Here is a 20,089-nt window from a genome sequence, read left to right as displayed (position 1 = left end):
GTCACAGCAAGTGTGCTTGATGTGACAATGGGGTATTTATAGGCAAAGAAGAGGAGGAGAAATGGTCCGGATCGGATGGCCCGTCCGATCGGCTGGCCCATCCGATCGGCTGGCCCAGCCGTTCGGCCGGCCTAATCGTTCGGCTGGCCCATCCGTCCGGACGGCCTACCCGTTCGGAGGTCCTTCAGCGAGCTGCGTTTTAGCGTTTCGATCCATATGTTGCGCGTAGCGATAGTTTTGGTCACACATTTTCATATACTTATTTATTTTCATATACGACCCTTTTGTGATAATGAATCACAAAAGGGTCGTATATATGTACTCATATTATATATTTAATTATCCAAAGTTGTGATACAATAACTGAGTTTCGTTTCGAGTATTCGATTTCTTTGCGACGCTTCACGGTCATCGAGGAGGGTACAATAGGTCCTCTCCCAATGCCATCGTGAACGTTAGATATATTTTAAGTAATGAGTTGCACTGCGACACATCACGGCTATCAAGGAGGGTAGAATTGGTCCTCACTTGACATCTTTGTGGTTGTCAGCAAGTGTAACGTGATGTGATAGAATATGCGAAAATATTGTGTTATAGCGATGTAACTGATGTGGGTACATTATGATCCGAATCTCTGGTGCTAGGCATAATGAGTATATCGAGTAGTAACAACGCACGAAAGTGCGGGTTGTTACATCAACACTCTCTCAACCTCAACTCTTTTACTCCCAAGCATCACAACCGAGTTTTTACAACACTCAACCCCAACCGAGTTTTGACAATGACCATGCAATTTCTAATTTTTAGTTTTTAGTGTAATTTTACTTAGTTTAATTTAATGTAATATCTTTTTTTTTAATTTATTGTGATTTTAGTTTGTTTAAAATATGTTTAAATTATTAATGCACAATTTTGGAAAAAAAAAAGAAAAAAAAATGGACTACTCCCCACGAAGGTAGCACCCCTTATCTTTGAGGCAAAACGAAGCATGAAAATAGGAGTTGACATGACATGCTATGATTGAGTGTGGTGAAGAGATTACCACTCACCCTTTACACCCAAAAAATACATTTTGTGCGACTTTCAAAATTTCAACCGGATTAACATGTTTTCTTCCATGCATTTCTCTTGTTTTACCTTTTTGAGTTTTAAAACAAAACACTACATGCATCGACTCATTCATATATAAATAGGCTAAAATCATTTGACATGTGCTTAAAGCTGTAACGCGTAGGGATGGGCAAATGGTATCGGGTACCCCTATCAAATTTATCCAACCGAAATATTTTGGTACCGATTCGGTACCCGCTTTTGAAGTTTTTAGTACCGGTTTGGTACTGGTACCGAATCGTACCAAGTATTTTGGTAATGGTACCCGTTTTTGAGGATTTTCAGTTCTAGACGTGTCTCAAATTGGACATACACTCAAGGCATACAAGGTCCAATTGTCCATGCAGGTCGTTAGTGGTAGGGAATTTTTTATGTACCCATCATCTCTCTTGAACATGACTAATGTAAGATTCAACCGAGGTGTTACAATCATCCCTTTTTGTCCATGACGAGTTTCTCCCCACAATCTTGAACGAACTAAAGATGTGAGATTGCCTAAGGTGTAACAAACATCTATGGGAACTGATCGTCCTCGATTAGGTTGCCCGTCCATTTTAAATAGCTCAAGAATGATTATGGCGTTATTTGTCACATTCAACTCTTCATACCAACTAATATAGTTTAGTTTGCTGTACTAGGAATTTACTAATTTGTTCGTGATTGCCCTGGTGAAGCTTTCCCAAAAAGTCAACCATTATAATGCTACTTCCACCCAACACGTTTTGCTGTGAAGTTCGTCTCTCATCTCTCATCTACAACCAGTTTGCCTCAAAAGTGTTGGTGAAATTTAAGGAGATGTGTTTTCTTATAAACCGACATATCTTATATCACAGCTGATGTAGGATTTGTCTAGGACTTTACATCCACTAGACTAATTGGGTCAAATCAACCACTTATGAGTTGAACGAATGGGCATACGGGGTGTAATGGTTGAATCGAACTACAATTGTTGAACATCGGTTGAAGTAGCAACAATTAGATCTAGAGAAGAGCCAATATGGCCATGAGCACGTGCATTCCTACATGTGTCGCACGTTGTGTGACTTGTGTCCCTTATGGTTGGTGTCGTTTTATTCGACTGTAACACCCCGAAAATATAAAACTTTATATTAGAATTATAAAGCATAAATAAACAAGAACTAGTTAACTAGGAAAAATTTAACCTAGTTAACTACAAGGCTAACAATAACTTGAAATAGGGTTAAAGAACCAAAACTAAGTGTTAAACAAAAGTGGAGGGACCAAAGTTGTTAAAAATGAATCTTATGTTACTAATAGTAACAAAAACAAAACCAAACACCCCATTTGGGGGTCCTGGTCGATCAAGAACAAGCAGGGGAAAGTTCCCCACCTTCAAACCCTAATATCCACAAATCTCTTAAATTGGAGGTGCAAATCCAATCCAAAACGAAATCCGAGCTTAGAATGATAATTCTAGTATAATTTAATCATAGGAAGTAATTCCTGTAATATTGATGCTAAGATATGTGTAAGGTTTACTAATTAAGATATGTGTAAAGTGAAATTTGAGGTTAAATTGCAAGTCATGAACTTGGTAATGATTGTAGAAAAATCTGACCCATTAGGTGTTTGTTGAAATGCCTAAGTGAGGATTTTTATGTTAAATTTGGTGGAAACACAGATTTTGATCATGTCTCATAAATGATGTGAATATAGTCATGAAAAGAATTCTAAACAAGTTAAAAACTGAATTTTCTAGGCAAAGATTCCGGATCATCAAGCGGACAAGCCGGAGGGAATTCACGGGGAAAAAGTGTGCTCTAAAGGTACGAAATTTATCGTTTCGTTTCATTATGTTAAATTGTTAGTTTTGTGTCGACATTTTGAACATGATAATCAAGATTTCTAATATGTCATGTATATGACTAGTATCTTAAACAAGTAAGACGGGTCAAGCAGGTGATAAACACGGATTTTGAATGCCCTTAATGGTGCTTAATTCAGCATCCAAACGGGTCAAAACAAGTCTTGTAGTAAACATGAAGCTAGACACTATTGCTTAAAGCATGGTTATAATCATCGTTTAAGCCGTATGTTGGACACGCTAAATTAGTTGCGAAATCTAACCCCTAATACAGGAGTTAAGATTTTGATTTGGTAAGCATGTCAAGTATTATAGTTTGACAAACACGAAGCTTGGATTTGAACATGTAGAATTTTGCGTAAGCAATCCCTCATGGGGAAAGCGTAACATGATAGCGAGTAACTACCGGAACATGAGTAATTAACCTTGGTTAGGTGACGGACATGTTTCAAGACTAAATTCTGCAAAAAGGGTAATAGAATGACAAAAACAACAAAGCAAGAAAACATGTACAGAGACCACCGTAAGTTACGGTGGTACCGTAACTTACGGTGGCTACCAAGTTGCTACGGTGGGAACTATCTGCCTTACGGCAGATCATAAAATTCCAAGGGCCACCGTAACTTACGGTGGCTACCGTAAGTTATAGTAGCGCCCAGTTTAATGTGACTTTATTTTCAAAATTTGATTCCTTGAATATGTTTTCGGGTTCAGTTCCGATCATAATAAGTTTCAAGGATCATAAAACTAATGCTTGACTAAAATGTTCAGTTTTTCAGGTATTCAAGTAGAAGGATGATGATCAAGCATAAGTATCCGAACCGAACACTCAAACAAATGCTTCCGCACTTGATTTTTGGTTTTTTTTTAAAACTATGTAAACAATTGTAGTTCCTGTTTTGTATATGTTTTCGTAGGATTAACATGTTGATGTATTGTCTAGTTAACTTTCAAGTCTTGAAAGTTTTTGTAAACTCCAAATTTGGTATAAAATGCAAGGTCTTATGTATTAAATCTAGTATTATAATCTGGGTCTTACAAGTTGGTATCAGAGCTCAAGGTTGTCAATAAGTGTTCGGTTCAAGCTTGATCAAACATCCGGTAAGAGTTAATTATTTAAGTAAAATTAGAAGAATATAGAAATAAATCATGAACAAATATGCATGAAAAAGAGTGTGTAAGCTCACTCAAACATAAGAAATGCATGAAACAAGAATGATTGAATCAAGTTATGAACTTGATTGAATCAAAACAAGTAAAGCATGTGTTATAAATGAAATGTTTAACAGTATATGTAAACATTTCAGTATTTAAAAATGGCGGATGGAGGTGATGACGATGCGGTGCCAAGAGTCACCGAACAAATGAGAGTAGTGATTGCCGAAGAGGTTGGAAAGGCGATCGAAAACAGTTTGTCGGGCTTTATTGATATAATTCAAAATACAGTTTTATCATTAGTTGAGGAGAGAATCAAGAAGTTAGAGGATAATACAAATCTAGCAAAGGAAAAACCTGGAGGACGAAAGCCTTGTTCATACAAGGAATTCATGGCGTGTAAACCACCCATATATAATGGAGAGGTTGATCCAATTGTGTGCCAATGATGGCTAAGTGACATCAAAGGGGTATTCGAGAGAACTCATTGTGATGAAGATGACTACGTAGCCTATGGTACGGGTCAATTAAGAGGTCAAGCGAAAGACTGGTGGGATAACAAAAAGAAAGAAATTGGAAGTGAAGCGGCTAAGGCCATGTCATGGGAGGAGTTTAAGACACCATTCCTTAAACACCATAGTCCTAAAGCGGTCATAAATCGAATTAAGGAAGAGTTCATGCAACTCAGACACAAGGGCGAATCCATAGACAAGATCACGGGGATGTTTATGGACAAGATGAAGTTCTATGATGATTTGATAACAAATGAAGAACAAAAGGTCTACTACTACCATAACATGCTGAGTGCGGAGTATAGAGAATTTATAACCCCTTCAAAGTACGAGACCCTTACCGAGATCGTCAATGCTGCTCGGGAAAGGGAGATCGAACTGAAAAAGAGCATAGAACGGGGTGAACGAAGGGCACAAGATGTGAATCCAAGCCCTAACAAGAAAGCACGAATGAATGAAACAGCGAAGAAATCGGATACAAAAGGTAGTACACCAAGTTGTAAAATTTGTGGGAAGAATCATAAGGGCGAATGTCGCTTCAAAGATAAGCCTTGTCCCATATGCCGAAAAATGGGACGCATGGCAATATCATGTCCGGAGAAAGTGACTGTCTGTTACAACTGTTATCGAACGGGTCACAAAAGATCGGAATGCCCAGAACTGGTTGGAAAGAAAGATGGGCAAGACTCGAAAGGTGAAGCCCCGAAGGCAAAAGCAAGATCTTTCCAATTGACCGCTGCTGAAGAAAAGGTCGAACCTGACGTTGTCTCAGGTATATTTACTGTAAACTCAATTCCTGCACGTGTGTTATTCGATACGGATGCGAATAAATCCTTTGTTTCATATGGATTTATTCGGCATCCTTCATTTGTTCTAACAAAATTACCTATGCCTTTAGAAGTAGAGATAGGTAATAACAAAAGCTTTATTGTTTGTGATGTATGTGAAAACTGTAAAATGAACATTGATGACGAAGTATACACAATAGACTTGATTCCGATGTCGATGGGAGAATTCCAAGTGATAGTGGGGATGGATTGGTTATCCCATTACCACGCGAAGGTGGTTTGTTTCCGAAAAGAAATAAAACTGACGTCTCCTAGCGGAAAGCAAGTTACGATATACGGTGAAAAAGGAGGTAACCCGGTGATATGCTCAATGCTAGAAGCCCATAAACTTATGAAACATGGATGCAAGGCTTATATGGTATATGCAAGCGAAACGGAAAAAGAACCCCCCAAAATTGGAGATGTACCAGTGGTACGTGATTATGAAGATGTGTTCCCGGAAGAACTGCCGGGGATACCACCAGAACGAGAGGTAGAGTTCGGAATCGAGTTGATTCCGGGTGCAAAACCCGTGGCCAAGGCGCCATATCGACTTGCGCCGTCGGAGTTACAAGAATTGATGTCTCAAATCCAGGAATTTCTCGATAAGGGATTTATCCGACCAAGTGTGTCTCCATGGAGCGCACCAGTCTTATTTGTGAAAAAGAAGGATGGCAGTATGCGCATGTGTATCGATTACCGAGAGTTAAACAAACTCACGGTGAAGAATCGATACCCACTCCCAAGAATTGATGATTTGTTCGACCAGCTACATGGAGCAAGTTGCTTTTCCAAGATAGATCTTAGGTCGGGTTATCACCAATTGAAAGTCAAAGAGGAAGACGTACCGAAGACAGCATTTCGTACGTGATACGGGCATTATGAATTCCTTGTAATGCCCTTTGGGTTGACTAATGCACCCGCGGCTTTCATGGATCTCATGAACCGGGTTTGCAAACCCATGCTAGATAAATCGGTAATTGTATTTATCGATGACATATTAGTATACTCGAAGAATGAAGCTGAGCACGTCTGTCATTTGCAAGAAATATTAGAGACACTCAGACGAGAAAAGTTGTATGCAAAATTCTCTAAGTGCGCCTTCTGGCTAAGAGATGTGCAGTTTCTTGGGCATATCATTAGTACCGATGGAGTACTAGTGGATCCGTCAAAGGTAGAAGCTGTGTCAAAATGGAACCCTCCAAGAAACCCCTCGGAAATCCAAAGCTTTTTAGGGCTCGCGGGATATTATCGGAGATTCATACAGGATTTCTCCAAAATTGCCTTGCCATTGACTAAATTGACTCGCAAGGAGGAAAAGTTCGTATGGGGCGTTAAGCAAGAGGAAGCCTTCCAAACGCTCAAAGAAAGGTTGACCCACGCTCCGGTGTTAACATTACCGGAAGGGACTGATGACATGGTGGTTTACTCTGATGCTTCTCATTCGGGGCTCGGATGTGTTTTGATGCAACGAGGCAAGGTCATCGCCTATGCCTCGAGGCAATTGAAGATTCATGAAAAGAAATACCCGGTTCACGACTTGGAATTAGCGGCAGTGGTGTTTGCCTTAAAGATATGGAGGCATTACTTGTATGGGGTAAAATTTACGATCTTTACCGACCATAAAAGCTTGAAATATTTCTTCGATCAGAAGGAATTAAACATGAGGCAAAGGAGGTGGTTGGAAACGGTCAAGGATTTCGACTGTGAAATACATTACCACCCCGGGAAGGCCAATGTAGTGGCTGATGCGTTGAGCCGCAAAGCAGATTATACCCCGATACGGGTACGATCATTGCAACTCATTGTGACTTCGAGCTTACTAGAACGAATTCGAGAAGCACAAGATGAAGCTGTAAAGACGGAAAATTTGAAAAATGAAAGGATTATCGGCCAAGTTAAAGACCTCGAGATAGGCAGTCACGGCTTGAAGACTCGTTTCAATAGAATTTGGGTCCCTCACACATGTGGAGTTAAAAAGCTTCTACTTGATGAAGCTCATAAATCCCGTTATTCCATTCATCCGGGAGCGACCAAGATGTATAATGACTTGAAACAAAACTATTGGTGGCCCGGAATGAAGCGAGACACCGCGAGATACGTGGAAAAGTGTTTGACATGCCTACAAGTCAAGGCGGAACACCAAAAGCCATACGGTAAACTCCAACCGTTAGAAATCCCGGTTTGGAAATGGGAACAAATTACAATGGACCTATTGACCAAACTGCCTAAAACAAGCCGTGGTTTTGATGCTATATGGGTAGTCGTGGATAGGTTGACTAAGAGTGCTCACTTCATCCCGATTCGTGAGACCTATACGTCTGAGAAGATGTCGGAAGTGTACACTAATGAAATCCTAGCACGACATGGGGTACCGATATCCATTGTGTCAGACAGAGATACTCGGTTTACTTCGAAATTTTGGCGTGAATTCCAAGAACAAATGGGAACTAAATTATTCCTTAGCACTGCTTACCATCCACAAACGGATGGGCAGAGTGAAAGAACAATACAAACGTTGGGAGATATGTTGCGGGCTTGCATTATTGACTTCGGAGGTAGTTGGGATGTCCATCTACCCTTGGTCGAATTTGCATATAACAATAGCTATCACACGAGTATTAATATGGCCCCGTATGAACTGTTATATGGCAGAAAGTGTCGAACTCCGGTATGTTGGGGAGAAGTGGGTCCACGAGGGCTAGCACCTACTGATATAATCCGAACTACGAATGAGAAAATCGACATAGTTCGGGCACACTTGAAAGCGGCTCAAGACCGGCAAAAGGCGTATGCGGATAAAAGGAATAGGCCAATTGAATTTCAGGTTGGCGACATGGTTATGCTAAAAGTTTCCCCATGGAAGGGCATTATTAGATTCAGAAAAAGGGGAAAACTAAGCCCAAGATTTATTGGGCCATTTAGAATCACTGAACGGGTTGGTAAAGTAGCCTATCGTCTTGAATTACCCGAAGAGTTGGGTGGGATTCATAGCACATTCCACGTGTCACATCTCCGAAAATGTTTGGCCGATGAAACTGCTCATATCCACTACGATGATATCGAGGTGGATAACAGCCTCAACTATGCAGTAAAACCAATTGTGATTTTAGATCGTAAAGAGAAAAGTTTGAGGAACAAGGTGATTAATCAAGTCAAGGTCAAATGGGAGCATAGAAAAGGGTCAGACACTACGTGGGAGTCCGAAGAGGAGATGCGACGTCTCCACCCTACACTATTTGGTGCGTACTTCAGTTTCGGGGACGAAACCCTTTTTAAGGGGGGTGGACTTGTAACACCCCGAAAATATAAAACTTTATATTAGAATTATAAAGCATAAATAAACAAGAACTAGTTAACTAGGAAAAATTTAACCTAGTTAACTACAAGGCTAACAATAACTTGAAATAGGGTTAAAGAACCAAAACTAAGTGTTAAACAAAAGTGGAGGGACCAAAGTTGTTAAAAATGAATCTTATGTTACTAATAGTAACAAAAACAAAACCAAACACCCCATTTGGGGGTCCTGGTCGATCAAGAACAAGCAGGGGAAAGTTCCCCACCTTCAAACCCTAATATCCACAAATCTCTTAAATTGGAGGTGCAAATCCAATCCAAAACGAAATCCGAGCTTAGAATTGTGATCCTCATTGCAAGAGGATTAAGAGGTATGTAAAATTTGATGAGAATTCTCTACTTGAAATCCTCATGAATTTAAGAAATCTGAAATTCGTTGATGCATGATAGTAATTTAGTTAGATTAATGATGATATAGTGTCAAGGAGTAAAACCTAGACAACTACATGTGAATTCATGCCCAAATTCAGGAAATTCCATGAACCCATTGAAGCTAGGTTATGGGTTTTATAAGCTAATGATGAACACTAGGATTTTGAATGATAATTCTAGTATAATTTAATCATAGGATGTAATTCCTGTAATATTGATGCTAAGATATGTGTAAGGTTTACTAATTAAAGTGAAATTTGAGGTTAAATTGCAAGTCATGAACTTGGTAATGATTGTAGAAAAATCTGACCCATTAGGTGTTTGTTGAAATGTCTAAGTGAGGATTTTTATGTTAAATTTGGTGGAAACGCAGATTTTGATCATGTCTCATAAATGATGTGAATATAGTCATGAAAAGAATTCTAAACAAGTTAAAAACTGAATTTTCTAGGCAAAGAGTCCGGATCATCAAGCGGACAAGCCGGAGGGAATTCACGGGGAAAAAGTGTGCTCTAAAGGTACGAAATTTATCGTTTCGTTTCATTATGTTAAACTGTTAGTTTTGTGTCGACATTTTGAACATGATAATCAAGATTTCTAATATGTCATGTATATGACAATTGACTAGTATCTTAAACAAGTAAGACGGGTCAAGCAGGTGATAAACACGGATTTTGAATGCCCTTAATGGTGCTTAATTCAGCATCCAAACGGGTCAAAACAAGTCTTGTAGTAAACATGAAGCTAGACACTATTGCTTAAAGCATGGTTATAATCATCGTTTAAGCCGTATGTTGGACACGCTAAATTAGTTGCGAAATCTAACCCCTAATACAGGAGTTAAGATTTTGATTTGGTAAGCATGTCAAGTATTATAGTTTGACAAACACGAAGCTTGGATTTGAACATGTAGAATTTTGCGTAAGCAATCCCTCATGGGGAAAGCGTAACATGATAGCGACTAACTACCTGAACATGAGTAATTAACCTTGGTTAGGTGACGGACATGTTTCAAGACTAAATTCTGCAAAAAGGGTAATAGAATGACAAAAACAACAAAGCAAGAAAACATGTACAGAGACCACCGTAAGTTACGGTGGTACCGTAACTTACGGTGGCTACCAAGTTGCTACGGTGGGAACTATCTGCCTTACGTCAGATCATAAAATTCCAAGGGCCACCGTAACTTACGGTGGCTACCGTAAATTACGGTAGCGCCCAGTTTAATGTGACTTTATTTTCAAAATTTGATTCCTTGAATATGTTTTCGGGTTCAGTTCCGATCATAATAAGTTTCAAGGATCATAAAACTAATGCTTGACTAAAATGTTCAGCTTTTCAGGTATTCAAGTAGAAGGATGATGATCAAGCATAAGTATCCGAACCGAACACTCAAACAAACGCTTCCGCACTTGATTTTTGGTTTTTTTAAAACTATGTAAACAATTGTAGTTCCTGTTTTGTATATGTTTTCGTAGGATTAACATGTTGATGTATTGTCTAGTTAACTTTCAAGTCTTGAAAGTTTTTGTAAACTCCAAATTTGGTATAAAATGCAAGGTCTTATGTATTAAATCTAGTATTATAATCTGGGTCTTACATCGACACTATCTTCTATCTTTTTGTATTGGAGTAGAGAGGGATGAACGAGAGAGTAAGATGAATAAGCTTGTAGGTGATACAAAGTCAGAGCTCAACGAAAAAAAGTGGGACAAAAAAAAAAACAAACCTTCATGTGCTTGTACCCAACTAGTAAACGTAAATCCATATAACAACCGATATCCGATTCATTCTTTTAACATCAAAACGATAAAATGAAATACAAGCCAAAGGATCCAAAACAAAGTTTAGAGGATGTTAAAGTCAAAATTAGAGACTTTTTCTTGCAAGCAATACAAATATAAAATTAAGAGAATATCAAAACTAGGCGGCAGGTCAATGAACGTATGAAAGGGTGCGCCGACCGTCGAGAAGTTTCTATTTTGATGTCACAGGTTGCTATCGAGTATTGATTCATAGTTAAGCTTTGTTTATTTCTCAAGTTGCTATTTTGTTAGGTTCCTTCACGTGCAAGGTTTTTTTTTTCCTTTTTTTGTCCTTTGTTTTTTCAGTGTTTAATTTAATTTTTAATATATAATTAACACAAACGCATAGACAATATCTTTGATATGTAAATATAAAATACTTTGGCCATCTAAATCTTTAAAGAAGATAACATAGAAAAGTTTATTGGCCACGTTGATATTCGATAAAAAGTAACAATAAAACTTCTTTAACAAAATAGATGTTATCTTTAATGGGTCAAAAAATAGAAAATAATGTATGTCCACTATGTTGTATGGTTTAAAGTAGTAATGTGAATTTACAAAAATACTATAAATATCTAACACGAATTTAACATGTCGAATTTATTCTGGGGACATTTCAATTTGAATTAGTGAACATGTTCAACTAAATGGTTGTCTGTAATCCAGGACCGATCCGTTAAGCTTATCAATCTAGGCTAAGGTCTAGGGTCACCTAAAATAAGGGCCTCCAAATTTTATTTTATTTACATATATTTTAATTTATCCACATTGTCCTCGCATGCTTCATTCCAGAATCCAAAAGCAGTGCCACAACACACCAAACCTCTTACTTGTGACGCCTTTTAAATAACCAATGCGAAACTGATTGCGGATTGCATGAAATTAGGCCGAAATTAGGAAAAATCATCTATGATTATTCAATGTCTCAAATCTCAATCTGAGTTGGTGATTTTCTTTATACCAATTCAATAGGGCCTTGACTTTGTAGTTCGCTTAGAGTTTTCAAAAACGTTGGAATGACCCTGCTCTAATCAATATTCGAACGTACATCAATTCGTTTTATTTTTATATAATTCAAATGATAATTCATGTTAAAATAAAATCCTAGGTAGTTTATATAAAAAATTGTAAACTAAGAGAAATGATCAAACGGCTAATTTTCCAGACAATTTATTATTTTTATTTTTTTATAAGGTTATAATTTTGAAACAATAGCAATAGAACATACTAAAAATATTTTGAAAATAAACAAATCATAAAGCTATAGACATAGATTACGTGTAAAACACGGTTTACAACTATAATCATATTCCAATTCAAGTAAAATAATATTTAATTAGTAGACTTTATCTTAAGCTTGGGGACCAATATAAAAACATTTAATAAGGTAGTCGGTTTCAACTTTCCAGAATCAACATGACGTCTCCAATTATTTCTCCACCTCTGCAAGCAAACTTCAACATATATTCAACAACCCAAAACATGTTCGTTTCCTATATATATTCATCCCAAACTTCTTCCTCAAACTCTGCTTCTTGTTTGCTAACTTATTATTAAAACTTCTACACAAGCAATATGAATCAGCTAGTACAATTTGAAGCTCAACCTTCAGTTATACTTGAAGACGATGATATTGCAAAGGTAGACTATGATTCAGAAGCTGAAGCTGACGGGTTTGCGAATACTTCACGGGTTGAACTTTTCGATACGAAAGAATTGAAAGTGCAGAGGCTTGAGGAAACAAGCAATGAATATGGGATTGTGAGGAGAAGTTTGGTTGGTGGAAGGAGGGATTTGGGGAAGAAGGTTAAAGTTGTTGGGATTCATAAGAAGAAGTATGATTGGAGTGAGATGGATGAAGCTCGATTGGCGGTTTTTCGAGTTTTTGCTGCTGCGGTTGCTAGTAGAAACGGGGGAGATGCTAATATTAAGTATGGTTGGTATGGTGGTTCTCGGGATGAGATTAAGGAGATTATGATGTATGGATTTAGGAGATTTGAACACAGAGGTTTGCAGTATGGTCGTGGTGTTCATCTTTCTGCTGCCAATAATCCAATGGAGAGGTGAGCAAATGTCATAATAATAATATGAATATGTGATCTTTCTTTAATGCAATTTTTGGCTTTTTTTTTGGTAATTACATGATTGCAACTTACAAGTTATACTGGTGATTTATGTGTGCATAATCAACCAAGTTTTTTTGTTTACTGTTCTATTGAATTAATTCGAACTTTTATTCAAACTTTTGAGTAAATTGCCAAAATCGTCGATTAGGTTTGGGTTTTTTTGTCAGTTTCATCCAAAACAACTTTTTTGTACCATATTGCCCTTATTTTTTTGAGACTTTTTGTCATTTTTATCTAAAACAATTTTTGGTACTATATATTCCTTCATTTTTTGGATTTTTTTAATCATTTTCATCCAAATGTTTGATAGAAAAAATAAAGGAAATTAGATGTTTGGATGAAAATAACAAAAAATCCTAAAAGTGAAGGACTATATTGTAAAAAAAAGTTGTTTTGCATTTGGCAATTTACTCTTTATTTTATTTTTGTAACTAAGTAACATAGTTACAAGAGGTTTTTACTATGTAGTAATTCTTTTACCTTTAACATTAAGTAACATGAAAATTAAAAAAGAAAAAAAAGTTACTTAGTAACCAAGTTTAATAATTAATTTATATGTCATTTAGTTTGATTATTTTAAAACATATGTATCAATGTATCCATGTTAAAATTTGAGTTGTTGTTATAGTTGGAAAAAAAATTGAACTGACTTTATTGAACAATATTGAAAACTTGATTGTTAATTTATGATTTTTTTTTTTCTTAGAAGATTACGGGTTTTATATATAAAAAAAATCAATGTTGATAATTTGATATAGGGATGAGCATATCGGTATCCGATACCGAACCGATACCGATACCGCCTAATACCGATCCCGAATTTCACCCAAACTAGGTACCGATACCGATACCGAAACATGTCGGTTAGGTATCGGTACGGTACGGTATCGGTATTATACCGTATTTTGAGGGTCGGTATCGGTATAATACCGATACCGTACCGTACCGATACCGAAAACGCCAAAAAGTGGATACCGATCGGGATACCGATCGGGATACCGATCGGGATTGGGATCGGGACGGGATCGGTACGGGATCGGTATGGGATCGGTATTCGGTGGCATATGCTCATCCCTAATTTGATATGTGTAATGTCAAATACTAACACAATGAAGTAACTTCAAGGTTTTGCTAGTTGGTTATTACGTAGTGTTTGGCTAAAATTTTTTCTTAGTATTTCACCAATTGTTACACATTATTAACAAATGATTACTTATATAATTTATTTTTGTTCTATGCAGCGTAAAAACATCGGTTCCTGATTCAGACGGCTTAATGCATGTGTTACTATGTCGGGTGATTTTAGGAAGACCTGAATTAGTTAATTTCGGGTCACAAAGAGACCAACCGAGCTCCATGAAATTCGATTCAGGCGTCAATGATATATCGTCACCAACAAAGTATGTCATTTGGGAACATCACATGAACACCCATATTCTTCCAGTTTACATCATTAGTTTCCGAATTGATTCGTTAACAGGTGAGCAAACATCTATTTTATATTTTTAATGAGTTTGGTTCATTGAAATTCAATGAAATTGAAATATAAATTTTGTTTTTAAGTTCGTTGAACATGAAATATGGAAACAAGGCCAACATGTTTGGCTATGAAATAGAATTGGGATCTTTTATTTGAAAGAATTCAATATATCTTCATAAAATTTGGTTCGGGTGTCAGTGACGTTTGGTTAGTTCTTGATATCGTGAATGTTTATTCTAATTTGTAAAGTTACTTTTCTAGGGATGCCGTCCATAAGGTTACCAACGTCACCACGTATGGGTATCAATGGTTTGATGGGCCGCCTCACGAATTATTTGAGTTCTTCTAAGATGGTCGTGATCAAGAAACTCCAGCATGAGTATCACGTAAGGATTATTCACTTTGATCTTTTCTTCATTTTTATGTCTCCATTAATGATAAATTTAATCTAATAATCGGCATGTTATCTGTTCAGAAAAATAAGATTTCGAGGCCTGGCTTTATAAGAAACTTAAGGGCAATCGCGGGGGATGACGTTCTAAGGGCCATTGTTAAAGGCTTATGATCAAAAGGTATAGTTATTGCCAACATCTCAAGTTTAACCTTAAAATCCTATCTTTATTGTTACATGTTTCTAGTAGAGGCCTTTGGCATGTAAGAAAGTCAAAATTAACAATCTTTATTGTGTAATACCAGTTGAAATGCATCAACTTGGGATTTGTTAATAAGCAAACTCTATTTTGTCAAATTTTGTAGCTTTTTATTAATATTAATATTTGGATTAAATAGCATTATCAAAACAATATTATTAATCATACATTGGTGTTTTTATAGAACAAATTCAGAAATAAAAATGCTTATAGTTAAAAAAAAAAAATTCAGAAAGTTATAAGATTTCTAGTCCGTTTTCTTTCAGCTATAAATTTTTATTTGACACGTTAAAGATAAAATATTACATAGATTTTCTCTAACATGTCAAATGCATCTTAGGAGTGCTTGAATGAAGATGAAAGAACACACGATCAATGCTCGAAGTAAATAGATAATGTAGGCCATGACTGGGAGAGATAAATTGTGTAATTTCGGTTGTCTTTTTATGTCGAGCGTTATCTCTTTTGTTATATTGATAATCAAAATAGACAAATTAGATTCTAGGATTCGAGTTATTTTTCTATGGAAATGGTGATGGTTGATTTGTCGTCTTAATTGTACATTCAATATTAAAATTTTATATTTGAATTCTTCTAGGATTTGAGTTACTTTCCGAAAGGAAATATGATGTGCTATTAGTTTACTTATCTTTTAAGTAGATGTGTTTAGGAGATGTTGCACAACAAAACTAATCGTATCGAGATACAAAAGAAATGGTATATTCATGTAAATTGCTTGTGGCATTAAGGTTTTATAACAATTAGTGTCCAAATTTAAAACAATAATACAAAATGGATTGTTAAGTTTTAAAGTGTTTTGACATTTGATTAATGTTTATCGATCAGCACACACGGCTCTGAGTCTCTGACCGTCTAAACCGACCTTTGACGGGTCAAACCTCTGGAGAAGCCCATATAGTTCCAAAAGCTAGTCAGATTCAGGACCACTACGAGTGGGCCAAGGCCCAACAGGACGTGAAATAAATCAAAACTAGATATTTAGCCATACCGCGCGTTGCAGCGGCAGTGTTGTGTTTGCGATTTCGTTACACACGTTTGATGATGTCATTGACATGTGGTGTCCGTGTGCAAGTTGACATGTCTATGACTTTAGTACACATGTTATGTTCATGACATTAATGTGGTTAGTCAAAGATTAAAAAAATAGAATGTCTTGCATGTTATGGTGTAAATTCCTAAAAAAAATATATACATATAAACAAAAGAATTGAAATCTTGGAGAGGACGAATTGTGAAGCTTTTAAGTAGAAAAATATAAGGCTTAAAGTTGTCAATTACCAAAAGTTAAGAGTCAATGTATTATTTATCAAAGGATAAATGTTTAATGTATTAAATCTCTAATGTTGGATGTATAACAAGTTGCGATGTAAATTTGTTTTTTATTTTTTTATTTCACTATTTCTTATTATATAACTAATGTTTTTTCTTTCATTTTTTACATCGAAATGATTTAAGATATAGAATAGATCCTAGCTCATGTTATTATAATATAGTTGGATGTAAGAATGTTAAGCTAATGGTTTGTGTCCATATGTTGATTACTACCAATTATTGTTTGCCAAGTGTTCTAGTTAACCATCTTGAGGTGTAGAACTGATTCCAAAATCAGAGAGGCATAGTGGAAACTCACCGACCAGTATTCTAAGACATATAGTAAAGTAATATCAACATCATTTAGGGATTGGTTGTTAGCTTTTAATTAAATTCTTAGTGCTTCAGAACTCTTACTGGTTCAACATTTAATGATTCATATTATTTGTTTCGCGAGTATATGTCTGAATGGTTCAGACATTTGCCTCTGAACGGTTAAGCATTATACTGAGTCTAAATAGTTAAGACCTTTAATCTGAATTGGTCAGACATTTGCCTCTAAACGGTTAAGCATTACACTGGTTTTTAATGGATCAAACTTCTTACTAGTTCAGCATTTAATGGTTCAAACCTTTTATCGATTAAGCACTTAACTATTTAAAAGTTGTCAAAGAGCTTCTTAATCTATTACTAGTGGGTTTTCCCCCGCGCTATGTGGCGGTAACTCAGTTAGTATCAGTTCGGTTGGGTTCGTTTTAATACCGGCATTCGCTACAGTAACTGAAAATGAAAACTAAAGAAATACAGTCGCGATATGCTCAAAAAGATATCGACGCATCTTTTACATCAATCAAAAAACACAAAACAAATACCGGTTTCTGATATTGCCGATTTTGGTATCGATGTTATTTGGTCAAAATCGATTAGATTCGTCACATATCGAGACTCGTATAGCTTACAATAAAAAATGCATTTTAATATTGTTATCGGTACTCATATAATGTACAATTAAAATAACGTTGTTTTGAATACAAAAAAATATAAATACAATACATCGTCGGTTCCGGTTTTATTTGGTATGACAGCGGCACGATATCCATTTCATGGAAATTTATATCTCAATGTTTAAAAGGTATAGTTAGAGAGTTAGATTAAAAAACTAACATGAGCAAGTTATTAATTAAAATAAACTAAATGATAAATAACCTTTTATTAAAGAACTTAAAAAAATATTTAAAAAACTCAAAACACTATTCATCGACGATTCAAATTAATATGTATAATGTATAATATATTATTCTTTACACAATTAACATGCTGGCCCATAGTTTCATTCAAATTGAAATCACCACCTATGAGCTGGTTCTATATGTGGCTGCCTATAATGAGAGTATAACTACTTTTGAATTAAAACCCTAATAACTTAAACAAAGAAAAAAAATCTCCTTGAGCCCCATTTTACACAGAAGTGATTTCAACTTGGAGAGAGTAACAAAGAGTTGTGAGGGGGGGCATGTAGGGGTTTCTCCGGCAAGATCCATGTAGCCGATATTTGTTTCTCCGGCAAGATCCACGTAGCCGGTATTTGTTTCTCCGGCAAGACCCTTGCGTCCTTTTACCGCCGCCGTCACTGCCATTGCCAACACAACACAACACAACCACCTAGGCCTCTCCCTCACTCTCCATTGTTGCTGATCAGCACTCCGGCTTCTTCCCACCCCTGTCACCTTTGCACTCTCTCTCTCCCTTGATCGGAATAGTTTTGTCGCAGCTGGTAAAAGTCCTAGATCGCCTATTTTGACCTGTCGCAGACTTGTCAACCCTCGACGCAATCTTGTGCTGTTGTCACCACCGTAGATGGACTGAAAAACCACCGATCAGCCATGAATGAACATTCGTGTCAGTGATTGTACCACATGCTCGTGACAAAAAAAGCAACGGAAAATAAAAATGACAATGCCTTAAATTAGAAGAAGGTCAAAATCGTAATTTCCCGTCGGTGCACCGACATTGTGTTTTAAGATTATACTAGCAATAAGACCCACGCGCGTTGCGGCGCGGGTACATCGCAATCGCCGAATAGATTAGTTCAAGCATTACGTGATGCGTTAACCATATGAAATGTACGTTTTGACGTATCTGATTGAAGTCGGTGTAACCTATATAAGAATCGTGATTGGGTCAAAACATAAAGTAAATAAAATATATACCGTATAATGATAACGTATTATATTGTGAAAGGAAAACGAATCACATGACCATTCCAGGTGATACACCACCCCTAATCATATCAAGATCACATTAAAAAGTTAGCTGTTGTACATGAGTAGAATGAAATATAGCTAACAATGCATACAAAGAAAGATAATAAACCTACCACAACTGACAATCTCGGATGCTAAGCCAAGATACGGAATATCCCATTATCTAACAATGAGAATAAATCTACCACGGCTGCATGCTCAACGACTGCCAAGTGAAAGCAAAGTATCCGCCAACAAACAAAAAAACCTCAACTTAGCCCAAACCTACACAAAGGCATTCAATTTAGCTATATGAAGTATTGTAAAGTGTGTTAGGGAACATTTAAGAGTTGCGGGTGTTATAGCACTTGCATTTTGCCACCTATAGCCGGTGACAATAGTTCATGTGATTAAAAACTAAAGAGATTAAACCAACAAATGCAAATGCCATGTGCAAGCATGGAATTTCTTCACATTTATATCAAATCATAAAAGTATGGACAATCATTGGATAATAAGATTTTTTACATACCTTCTAGCATCTATAAGGATGTTACGTATGCAAGAAGGTTTTGGAACACGTATAAAGATGTTTGTATTAAGTCTCCTATTCCCCTCAGCTTGTTGCATCCATTCTTTTAGTTACATTACACGTGAGTTTTGTTTCTATTCAAGATTTGCAAACTAAGTCACATTATAGATGGTGTAATTTAGTTTGACAATTACCTCACATATCTTTAAGGGAGTGGTATTGTGGAATCCCTTCACTGGTTGGTTCCTGTCCCAAAAAATAGTAAATTAGTTTGACAATTACCTCACATATCGAGTGGTATCATGGAATCCCTTCACTGTTTGGTTCCTGTCCTAAAAAATATGATCTGTTTGCTCAACACATTTTGATCTCGTTTTTGCACATGTTAAAAAAAATTAATAAATTTATGCTACTATTAAAGAGCTTAGTATATAATAATAAATGGTAGAATTTTTGTCCAAATTAAAAAAATATTGTGTAAAGCGAGCTGCAATGACAAAATCATATTTATACATGATCCATGTCAAACAAAGATGGACAAACCAAAGAATACCTTCTAGGCCTCTATATGGCTTGTCTCAAAAAAAGTTCCAGGTGCTCCGAGGCGTTTGGTCCCAAAAGCTGAAGCGTGACGCTTTATTTACAACCAAAACTTGCTTATCTCCCATCTGTTATACATATATTTATCAAGTTAAACATTCATAAACCTCCTAAATCCTACCTACTCTAATTTTTGCCCCTGATGTATTTCCCATTACAC

General features: G+C 36.4%; 1 protein-coding gene across 1 annotated transcript; it reads left to right on the top strand.

Annotated features, from left to right (window-relative positions):
* The first annotated feature begins 12,445 nt into the window (after nucleotides 1–12,445).
* LOC110895033 (probable inactive poly [ADP-ribose] polymerase SRO2) lies at nucleotides 12,446–15,831 on the top strand. The gene is made up of 5 exons (XM_022142291.2): nucleotides 12,446–13,029; nucleotides 14,334–14,572; nucleotides 14,834–14,958; nucleotides 15,048–15,144; nucleotides 15,563–15,831. Exons 1-4 carry the CDS (start codon nucleotides 12,542–12,544, stop codon nucleotides 15,135–15,137), a joined length of 942 nt encoding a protein of 313 aa, XP_021997983.1. The 5' UTR covers nucleotides 12,446–12,541; the 3' UTR covers nucleotides 15,138–15,144; nucleotides 15,563–15,831.
* Nucleotides 15,832–20,089: the final 4,258 nt, after the last annotated feature.

This window comes from Helianthus annuus, chromosome 12 (genome assembly GCF_002127325.2).
Source record: "Helianthus annuus cultivar XRQ/B chromosome 12, HanXRQr2.0-SUNRISE, whole genome shotgun sequence".
Taxonomy (NCBI): domain Eukaryota; kingdom Viridiplantae; phylum Streptophyta; class Magnoliopsida; order Asterales; family Asteraceae; genus Helianthus; species Helianthus annuus.
This window is presented reverse-complemented; position numbering and strand designations above follow the sequence as displayed.